At 53.8% G+C, this 11,213-nt stretch overlaps 1 protein-coding gene across 1 annotated transcript; it reads right to left on the reverse strand.

The window, feature by feature from the left end:
• Nucleotides 1–1,432: 1,432 nt before the first annotated feature.
• LOC138238284 (carbonic anhydrase 4-like) lies at nt 1,433–7,959 on the reverse strand. Its single transcript, XM_069188461.1, has 9 exons — nt 7,713–7,959; nt 5,925–5,988; nt 5,686–5,712; nt 5,073–5,243; nt 4,349–4,497; nt 3,914–4,003; nt 3,678–3,750; nt 3,238–3,401; nt 1,433–2,325 (listed from the first exon to the last, which is right to left on the reverse strand). Exons 2-9 carry the CDS (start codon nt 5,986–5,988, stop codon nt 2,134–2,136), a joined length of 930 nt encoding a protein of 309 aa, XP_069044562.1. The 5' UTR covers nt 7,713–7,959; the 3' UTR covers nt 1,433–2,133.
• Between the last annotated feature and the right edge of the window lie 3,254 nt (nt 7,960–11,213).

Consider the following 11,213-nt stretch of genomic DNA (forward strand, 5'->3'; position numbering starts at 1 on the left):
CAGGTCTGGGATTAAAGTGGCCCCATACAAGCTGTGGGTTTCAGATGCACACATGTGCACGCTTGCTCCCACACACACACAAGTGCACACACACACGTGCACACACACACACACACACGTGCATACCTGCTCCCACACACACACAAGTGCACACACACACACGTGCACGCTGGCTCCCACACACACACACACACACACGCACGTGCACACACGCACACACACACACGCACACGTGTGCACACTGGTTCACACACACACGTGCACGCTTGCTCCCACATGCATGCGCACACACAGGTGCACGCTTGCTCCCACATGCACGAGCACACGTGCACACTTGCTCACATACACACACGTGAAATGCACGCACATTCCAGGACGTTGGGCTCCATTCCTTCCAGTGTCCAATTCCCGAGGTGTGCAGATAGAAAATTGCAGGGTCCCCATGTTGGAGCCGTTGTTAAGCAGCGCTGTCCAGTCCTGATCCTGGGGGGCTGGCTGGCCGGCCGGCATGTCTTCAGTCCAGCTAGTCTTACAGGACACCCCAAATCACAAGGTCTCCACCCCTCTAGCTACAGAGCCCTCTACCAGTTACTGTAGTGTCACTGGTGAACCAAAATCGGGGGTCTCCAAGCCTGGTCCCGCTGCGCCCCCCTCTAGTTATTCTAATAGGTCACCATCATATCCTCTGAATCAGAGGGGCTGAGGGCATCACACACTGATTATGGACCAGGGATGGACCCCACATGGCTTTTGCACTCATATATGTCCCCCTCTTTTTGGGGGTGCCCCACTGGTTTCTGCACCAGCTGCACTGACTCTGATGGAGCTCGGAGAGCCCCCCCGTTTACTTACAATGGAAGGTACCTGTGTTTCAGGCCTCACCTGGCCTCATCTTGGGCGGGACCCCCGTCCTACAGAGCTGGCAGCAGACCATCGCTAGCTTCGTCAGGTTTTGAGTTCTCGCGCACTTTTTGATCCTTGAGCTCCGCGGACGGCAGGGATGGCCAGGTGGACGTACCCAACAAGCTTCCTGCTCCTCCTTCGGCGGCTCAGTTCGGAGTGAAGTTCGGAGTGAAAGAACGGCCAGTCAAGGATGAGCACTTTGAAAGGTTCCTGATTGGCTGATTCTCGGGGTCCCTCAGTGTGGGGGCAATCCGGGGTTCCCTCCGAGCAGAGCTCATGACTACTTAATTGAACTCAATAGCTTTTTCTTTTGTAATTTTCTCATGTATTTTATAATGAACCGTTTAGGAAATCTGAAGAATCTTCAGGGGTGAACATGACCCTGCAGTGGCATCGAGGTAGGAATACCATAGCCGTTGCTGTTACAATGAATGACCAGGGGGAGGTGGTGCTGTCAATGACAGGACCACCTCCTGCATCCTGATTGAAAAGCATGTCCTTGGGAGGATAAGAATACAGAGACTTGGAACAGGTTGTAAAATTCTGTGCATCTTTATTCTTTGTTCCTTCATTTATCTGACAAAAAAGAGAGAATTACATAGAAATCAGTGCAAAGAATAACGGCAGGCATGGTGGAGTAGTGCTTAACACTCTGTGCTTATTGTAGAGGTTCTAAATAATATTATAAAATAACGTTTGCCTTCATACAGTGTATTGTTTTGAGACCAAACACATCAACACTTTGCTTCTGCCCTGTGTAATAAAACAACATTCGGAGAGCAGCACTCCGACAGCACATCAACGATCCCGAACTCCACCATCTTGCCTCTAAACTGTGAGATGTGGGACAACACAGCCAAGGATGTCAGTGCAGAGGCAATTATCTACACGATTATCAGCACAGAGGCTCCTGAAGGCAACCTGAGCACTGGACCCAGGTATCTCATTAGGATTGGAGTGGGAGCTGTGTGTCACAATACTCAGTCAGTTGTTCTACAACTCTAAAACCAGTGAAACATCATCAACACTTAATCACTAATGAACAACTCGATACAATTGCCTATGCAAATAAATAAATGGGAAAACAAGGCACTGGGTAGGAGATGGGGGTGTTCAGCCAAAGTGGATATTGTCCAAGCGAGACGCCGACAGAAGACGGGCAGTCCTTGATGCTCTTGGAGACGAGGCGGGCGAGACCATCATCTGGCCCTTCTTTCCTCCCGGTCCCTCTCATCCCCAGAGCTGGGCGGCGAGGAGGAGGAGAGCGAGGTGGAGGGTGGTGGTCAGGGACAGGGGGCCCAGCGAGAAGCCGGACGAAACCTCCACCGTTCGCCTGTTCAGGGGCTGGATGCTGCGGTAGATGTTGGTGATCGGACTGGCAGCCTTGGTTTCGCGGTAGAGGCTGGTGGAGAACAAGTCGATCTGCGTGGAGAGAGGGGTCAGCACATGTGAATTAGAGTGTGAATTAGACTGTCGACCCATTTCTCTGCTAAACCTAGACTACGAAATTAGTGATTTAATGGTAAGAAGTCACTTGAATAATGGATTACTATTACTTTGAAGTTACTTTAACTTTTACCATTACGAACATATTGGGGGGTGATGCTTTTCATAATGATGTATTACTTAACACAGCAGCTGTGCACACTACATACTCTAGATTGTTGTTCAGTACTGTTCTAAACAACTTCCCTACAACTCTTTAACATTTTCAGAAGTAATTCTAAAGGTGAGGCACTTGCCACTGTAACGCATGACTTTTTCAAAGTCAAACTCCCTTTGACACGGTCTGTAAGAGTTCCCAAAGACAGGACAGATTGACCCTGTACAGCTGGACAGTACATCGCACCGGGGAAGAGATTCGTAAAAGCACTGTTGAAAATGTGAATTTTCCGATGTGACATTTGAATGTCATCGCAGACCTGACTTGAGAATTAACTCCCGAGAATGACCATCCCACTAAAGCCCCAAGGCCCCAGACAAGGGGTAGGGGGGTAATGAGTAAGTTTGGCCAGTATGTTAACGCTGCCGGAGGGAGGAGCAGATCTGTATCATCTTGTCTGGTTTTGTCTTGTCCCAGGTTTATTGAGCACAGCTGTGTTCCTGCCCCTGACCCGGGTTCGATCATGGGCGCTCGGGGGCTCAGAGAGTACCCAGCCCCACCTCCTCAACAGTGGCTAAGACCTCCTGCCAGGGCCCAATTCTACCCTGCCTGCTTTTCAAGGAGTGAGGAGTCGGGGTAGGTCAGGGCATCCGGTGTCTACGGTATCTCGCTCGGCGCGCCGAGCCCGGTTCCGTGTGCGCGGATATCGCTGGTGCCCACTGGTCACTCACCAGGTCTCCGCTGAGCCTCAGGGGCTGCTGGAACACCGTCCACACCACAGCCTCTGAGCAGTTGGGGGTGGTCAGGGATCCCTTGTAGCGGTAATACTTGGAGCGATCCACTCCTGAGAGCAGGTCGTTCAAGGAGAGCCGGAGAGAGAGATCCAGGCTCTGATCTGGAAGACAGAGAGACAGATTCACGCTCTGATCTGGAAGAGAGAGAACTCGTGTCTGAGAGAGACTAAGAGAGATCCACACTCTGATCTGAGAGAGAAGAAGAGATCCAAACTGACTTGTCAGAGCACGAGAGAGATCAAAACTTGTGTCTGAGAGAGACCAAGAGAGATCTATGCTCTGATCTGACAGAGAGAGGACAGGGGAGGGTGGGTTTGATCTGCATGCACAATACGGGTGGACGTGACAGGACATGGTCACTGCGCCCTCATCCTCACCTTTTTCACTGATGTTCCTCAGGTGTGACGTCAGCACCCTCCAGCTCTCAGGCGTCTGGGTACCGTTTGTTGCCTAGCAACGCAAAAAACACAGATCAGTGCTGCACAAACGCCAAACCGACCATCTGCCTCTTGAAGTGTCTAATGGCTGACCGTCTCTGTCCCTGTCCAACCATGATGGTCTTTCCCTGTGGGAACTGGCCGGGTGTTTTTCTGATTTCCGGCTGTCCTCTCACCTCGATGAGGAATCCCAGGACCGCTATCCCCTCCGGGTCATTCTGAGCCTGCTGGAGGTCGTACCCCTTCTTCAGGTGGACAACGTGGAGCTGGAAGAGAGGGACAGAGGGGGGTCAGGTTCATCCACACCTCTAAGGAACGGAGCCGTCCCGCAGTCCGCTGTGCGTCCGAGATCCCCCGTTTACAACTCGCACCCAGGACCCCCGTCTCTGGCCCGTCCAGTCCGCCCCGGTCACACGCTGTGCTCCGGCCGGTTCTGTTGGTGCTCAGTGGGTGACCCATGGACTGGCAACAATGGCGCGGGTGTTGGTTGGAGAGGAATTGTGCAGTGGAGCGGGCTGGAAGGGCCAGGGACCGGATAGCAATGGGGTGGCCAGTCTTCAGCCTCTGGGCAGGGGTACCCTCCCTTACACCCCCTTTTCCCTCTCTCTCACCTCCATGGGGTACCTCCTGCCGTCGACGGTATGCTCGGACCCCAGGCCGGAGCTGGTGTTGCCCCAGTGCAGGTGGAACTGCTGGGCCACGTAGGTGTCGGAGAGACCCCCCCCTCGGATCTCCACTCCTTCCATGAGCTTGAGCGTCACTGAGAACGAGCAACAAGAGAGAGACACTGCTGAGGGAGCTCACTGTGGGGAAACAGCCAGTCTACACCAGGTTGTGTTCTGGTGCTTTCAGACGGACACTGGAATAGTGCACTGCAGGGAGCAGAAGAATATCTGTGGTTCCACTCCGAGATATAACTCCCATACTTATCAGCCCATACCCCTCCTCTCTGTGTCCGCCTCTGGTGTCACTCAAACCCTCTGCCTCCTCCTAGACTGTTTGTCCATTACTGATGACCTCACTGTGCTCCTCTGCCACTCCATCTCAGAGTCTGAGGTTGATCATGTCGCTGGACCTCTCTCTGAATATTTCTCTGTCTGATGGTGATGATGCCACCGGACCTCTCTCTGGATATCTGTCTGTCTGATGTTGATGATGCCAGCAGACCTCTCTCTGGATATCTGTCTGTCTGATGCTGATGATGTCACAGGCCCTCTCTCTAGCTGTCTAGTTTTGATGATGTCACTTTCCTTTCCCTGGCAATCTGCCTTCCTCCATGTGCCTCAGTGTCAGATGTTGATGATGTCGCTGGACATCTCCTTGCCCTCCATTTACCTGTGTGTCCGATGTTGGCGATTGTCCTGAACTTGGTGCGGTTGTTGTACCCAGTGAAAGAGAACTTTGTTAGGCTTGTGTTCTTCATCACGTTGGCTGTTACAATGTCGATGGGAGACTGGCGCTGCCCATCGCAGTTGCCAATGGGTTTTGCTGCCCAGACCACATCATCTAACACAGAGGAGAGAGAGGGGTTAATACAGACAGACCTGTGTCAGGACAGACAGAGAAAGGGGTTAATACAGACAGACCTGTGTCAGGACAGACAGAGAGAGGGGTTAATACAGACAGATCTGTGTCAGGACAGACAGAGAGAGGGGTTAATACAAACAGACCTGTGTCAGGCCAGACAGAGAGAGGGGTTAATACAGACAGACCTGTGTCAGGACAGAGAGAGAGAGGGGGGTTAATACAGACAGATCTGTGTCAGGACAGACAGAGAGAGGGGTTAATACAGAGAGACCTCTGTCAAAACAGAGAGAGAGGGGTTAATTCGGACTGAGGACAAAGAGAGAAGGGTTCATTCTGACTCAGGACAGAGAGAAAGGGGTTAATTCTGTCTCAGGACAGAGAAAGGCTGAGTCTACAGAGTGAGACGAGTAGCTGGACTTACTGCAGGTCTCGTCATGGTAGCACCACTCTGGAGGGAGAGAGACAGAGAGAGAGAGTTAGTCCAGCTTCAACACACCCTCAACCCCCTGAGTCCTCCTGCTCCTCACTCTGCTCTCCCTGATCAGGCTGTGTTTATTTTCGACTCTGGTCTGCTCAGCTCTGCCTGCAGCTCCAGTCATGGCCAAGACCACACTGGACTGTAGTGACCTGGTGTGGGGGTCTCCAGTGAGAGTCTCTTACCTTCAGAGGCTCTGGCCAGCATAGGCAGGCTCACAATGACCAACACAGCAAAGAGGGAGTCCATCTGGAGAACAGAGAGAGGGGTTAATACAGGACACTACACTGACTGGACACTCCAGTACATTAACACTGCACTGAGAGAGAGGGGTTAATACAGACACACTGACTGGACACTCCAGTACATTAACACTGCACTGAGAGAGAGGGGTTAATACAGACACACTGACTGGACACTCCAGTACATTAACACTGCACTAAGAGAGAGGGGTTAATACAGACACACTGACTGGACACTCCAGTGCGTTAACACTGCACAGAGAGAGAGAGGGGTTAATACAGACACACTGACTGGACACTCCAGTACATTAACACTGCACTGAGAGAGAGGGGTTAATACAGACACACTGACTGGACACTCCAGTACATTAACACTGCACTGAGAGAGAGGGGTTAATACAGACACACTGACTGGACACTCGAGTGCGTTAACACTGCACTGAGAGAGAGAGGGGTTAATACAGACACACTGACTGGACACTCCAGTACATTAACACTGCACTGAGAGAGAGGGGTTAATACAGACAGGTGTGGGAGTATCGTCGCGGTTCTTTAATGCGCAGTTTAGGGGCTACTCGCCGGCGGCGCTTTCAGCTGGGCGTCTCCGTCTGAAACGGCGCTGTAACCGGCGGAGAGCCGGGGGACGAGCCCTGGTCGACAGGAGTGTTTCTCAGACTCGCCACAGCGGCGGGCGAGCAGCGCGGGATCGCTCCAGCCCGCTCTGCGTGACAGGACGGGCCGGAGCGGCCACCCCAGGGGACAGAAACAGCCCCCAGCGTGCGGGACCGCTGGGTGGGGGGATCACAGGCTGTCTGTCACCCGCCTGCCTGCGCCCCCCTGCGTCAACGTCTCCCATCATCAGGCCGATGAGCACCAGGGCCACAAGACACAAAAACACCTTTGTCCCCCAGGCAGTGACTCCGATTAATCGCTCCTATCAGTCACTGACCATGACTTAAACTGTGTTGGAATATCGATTAGTTTACCACTACGACACGACGTGCATCAATCATACTATTGTCTGCACGTGGATATGTAATACGTCCAGTTTACTTATCGCTTACAAATGTGGATCCATGTCTGGGGTTCTCACACGTCGGTAGAGTTCTGACACACTCGTGTCCGCATGTGTCGAGGGCATGAGCGGCCCACGGAGTCGAGTTCCTGAGTGAAAACGTTCTCGGGCAATAAAAAGTGATCTGTCCGTTCAGGCCCGTCGCCGGCTTGAGAAACGCTCCATGGCGTAAATGAGGAGGGGTAACTATTCTAGAGGCGGCGGTGGCGAGTACTGAAGAAGGTGGGCATTTATTCAAGTGTCCCGCGTTTCTTCGGCGAAATGCGCGCAACCGAATTCTAACGCACGGCGCTAATTCACCGGCGCTTCCCACTCGCAAAACCGACACAAGTTGCGTTCTCTGCAGAAAGCGCTCTTTCTTCCACGATGAGTTCGCTGCAGACCGACCTAACTTCGACTTCGTTTTCTTTTTTTAAAAAAAAGGGTTTTATTTTATCACGGGAACCGAAAATAATTCTAAAAAAAAAAAAAAGAAACCGCTCTTTAATTCCGCTTCACCGTCAGTCGGTTCCCGCGTCCGGCCCCAAAACACGCCCGCCACGCACAATTCTGCGTGGGGTGCTATTTCTGTCAGACCGGCGCCAGAGGCCTGGGGGGGTCCCCCGGCGGGTTGAAGGAGGGGAATCACCCCGGTGCACACCCGAACTCGCTCTTACCTCGTGTCTCTTGCCCCGGTGGCTCTGCGTGCGTGGGTAGGTGGGTGTCTCGCGTGTCTCTCCGCACTGGCTGTCACGGGCTCTGTCCCGATGCGTGAGTTGGTTTCCACTGCTGCACAGGTGCGTATATATAGACACCTGGACCACGAGACACCCGCACCCCCCACCTCCTCCTGCACAGTCACGCGGTCACGGGCGCGCGGGATAACATCGCGTCCTCCTCTTCCTCCTCCTTTTGGGACAAGGGGAGAAGGACAGCTCTGGGGCCGCGGACTGCTTCTGTCACTCAGGCTCCCAGATCGCAGTATCTGGATCTGTCTCATTCCGGTCCACTGCTCCTGGAATGCTGTGAATCCACGTGCGAGATCGTCGCCCGCGTCTCTCTGACAGCCACGCGGCTCTGCTTCCACTTCCCTGATCCTCACGGCCAGCCAGCAACTTCCTGCTCCAAGGGAGTCCTGAAACACGGGTCTCCTGTCCCCTGTCGGTCTCTCCTCTCGGGACTCTCCCCCCTCTTCCATCCCTGGGGCAATACTGTCTGATCTCCTCCATTCTTCTCTCTGTCCGGAGCTAGCTGTTCAGACACACTGGACACTCCAGTACATTCACACTGCACTGAGAGAGAGAGGGGTTAATACAGGCACACTGACTGGACACTCCAGTACATTAACACTGCACTGAGAGAGAGGGGTTAATACAGACACACTGACTGGACACTCCAGTACATTAACACTGCACTGAGAGAGAGGGGTTAATACAGACACACTGACTGGACACTCCAGTACATTAACACTGCACTGAGAGAGAGGGGTTAATACAGACAGACACACTGGACACTACAGTACATTAACACTGCACTGAGAGAGAGGGGTTAATACAGACACACTGACTGGATACTCCAGTACATTAACACTGCACTGAGAGAGAGGGGTTAATACAGACACACTGACTGGACACTCCAGTACATTAACACTGCACTGAGAGAGAGGGGTTAATACAGACACACTGACTGGACACTCCAGTACATTAACACTGCACTGAGAGAGAGGGGTTAGTACAGACACACTGACTGGACACTCCAGTACATTAACACTGCACTGAGAGAGAGAGGGGTTAATACAGACACACTGACTGGACACTCCAGTACATTAACACTGCACTGAGAGAGAGGGGTTAATACAGACACGCTGTTTAAGACTGAGCGTGTCTTAAACAGGCCAGGCCTGCTGGTGGTGTAGCAGAGAGGCTGGAAACAGTCTCAGGAATATTCTCTGGGCTGGGAGCCCAGCAGGGTGATGGGCTGAGAAACTCCCGTTCATGGAAACAACACAGGCTGGCTCTGTTACCCCCTGTTGTGTTCTTACCCTGTTGTATGTTAGCCTGTGTTGTGTTAGGTTAGCCTGTGTTACATTACCCTGTGTTGTGTTATGTTAGCCTGTGTTATTACGCTGTTATGTTAGCCTGTGTTAAAACGTCCCCTCAGCTCCAGCGGGCCGCCGGTTGCGAGTTGCAGGGTGGTATTGAGGGCCCCGGTCCAGACATAGGTCCGGCTCCACTGCCTCAGCTGAAGGCCTTCCTGCCGGGCCGGGCCAGGACCGGACCGGACCGGACAGGATTGAAAGATGGGTGGGATGAGCCAGGTCTGGGCTCGCTGGGGGATTGATCAGGGAGGGAGATGGGGCTTCGCGATCACTGTCGTTACCTGGCTCTTGAAGCTGAGGTGAGCCTCGCGTTGACAGTACGGGGCCTCTTCTGGAAACACAATCTTCGGATCTCTCCCTCGCTCACACAGGAGCCGACGGTGGTGTGCCCAGTGTGCCGGGAACCTTTGACCTATGACCTGGAAGCTCTACAGACCTCGCCTGCCCCTCAGTTCCCCAAGGTGAGGCCGCACTCTCTTCCTGTTGCTCTTCAGTCCGTCAGCCAATCTCATTCTTACAGCTCCAGGACCAGGGCTGGAGATCTGGGGTGACCTATGAGACGAACTGGACTGGGGCTCCCCACAAACAGAATTAGAGACCCCTGATTTACAGTGTGTCTGTCTGACCTGTCCCCTTCTCTCTCTCTTCCATCCTGGTTGCTATGGGAAACCTTCTCCCCGGGGGCGGGGTTTAGGCAGCAGTGGGAGGAGCTGAAGAAGGTTCTGGAACGCCAGCGCGCGCAGGGCGGCGTCATCGACCCCGAGGCAGAGCGAAACAAGTTCCTGATTCACATCAATGAGGTGAGCCAGGCGAAGTCACACACTGTGTCTGCACGCGTACAGCGCTGGACTTGAGTGTGACCTTGTTAACTGAGGAGATAACGGGGCTACTGACCTTGTGCCTCGTCTTTTATTTCTTTCCCCCTTGAGGATTTTTAAATCTTACGGTTCTGTTTCTCTTGCTCCTCCGTCTGCAGGGTCCTGCGGAAGGCAGCTCGTCCCCAGATCCTTCTAGCCAATCAGCTTCCACCTCTGTCACGGCAGCAGCCAATCAGCCCTTCGTACTACCTGAGCAGACCCCGGAAAGGGCCGAACAGGCGAACCAATCGGAGCGCAGGGGCGGGAGGGGAACTCGCAAAGGGCCCATTAGGCCTGAGAGCAGAGACCTGCCCACATCGGAGAGCAGCGGCCAATCACAGGGCAGGAAGTGGAAGAGGTTCCAGCAGCCAGAGCGCGGGGGGCGGGAAGAACAGGCCAGCAGCCAATGGGAAGCCGGGGAGCCCGGCGGAGGCAGCCAATCGGAGAAGACATCAACAGAGGCCAGTCAGAGGCGGGGACAGGGAGCGGAGGACCACCCATGTGGAGAGGGAGTGATAGAGCCAACCAGCAGCTGGAGAACTGGGGATACATGGGCATCACCTGTATGTCAGACATTTTTGTTTCTCCTGTCTTCTGCGCAAACATGGTCTAATAAAAGTGATGGAAATGCACATCAAATGCAAGACGGTCCTTGTGTGAGCTCCTGCCTCTCTGCCCCGCTGAGCCCAGTGTGCTTTGCCGTTGGACACGCTGATATGTTCGTTCCGGGCTGTAAAGGGGCCCGTCTTGCGTAGACGGGTAGAAAGGGCTGATCGGTTCTGGGCTCGAGCGAAGGAGGCCAAAAGTCAAATAAAAAATAACAAATCACCCGACAGTCTGGCCCCCTGGCGTGTATTGTGCCTGGTTCCAGGTGTATCCGGGGACAGCCCTCCAGCCAGGAGGTAGAGGGGCGAGTCCTGTGGGACAGGAAGAGCCCTCCCAGCGGAGGACTGAGCTCCTGCCCTGCTGGTGCTGATCCGTCCTGGTTTGTCAAGCGCAGGTCTGGGATTAAAGTGGCCCCATACAAGCTGCACACATGTGCACACACACACGTGCACGCTTGCTCCCACACACACACACGTGCACGCTTGCTCCCACACACACACACGTCCACACACACACACGTGCATACTTGCTCCCACACACACACGCACGTGCACACACGCACACGTGTGCACACTGGTTCACACACACCTGCACGCTTGCTCCTACATGCATGCGCA

Source organism: Lepisosteus oculatus, chromosome 4 (genome assembly GCF_040954835.1).
Source record: "Lepisosteus oculatus isolate fLepOcu1 chromosome 4, fLepOcu1.hap2, whole genome shotgun sequence".
Taxonomy (NCBI): Eukaryota; Metazoa; Chordata; class Actinopteri; order Semionotiformes; family Lepisosteidae; genus Lepisosteus; species Lepisosteus oculatus.

Bases quoted from the DNA above. Each gene is read 5' to 3' on its own strand.
- LOC138238284 (XM_069188461.1), bottom strand. From the start codon at position 5,988: ATGGACTCCCTCTTTGCTGTGTTGGTCATTGTGAGCCTGCCTATGCTG. The intron at 3,751-3,913 runs GTGAGAGGACAG...TTGCGTTGCTAG, and splicing joins TCCTGGGATTCCTCATCGAG to GCAACAAACGGTACCCAGAC. The intron at 2,326-3,237 runs GTGAGTGACCAG...CTCTCCACGCAG, and splicing joins TGAGGCTCAGCGGAGACCTG to ATCGACTTGTTCTCCACCAG.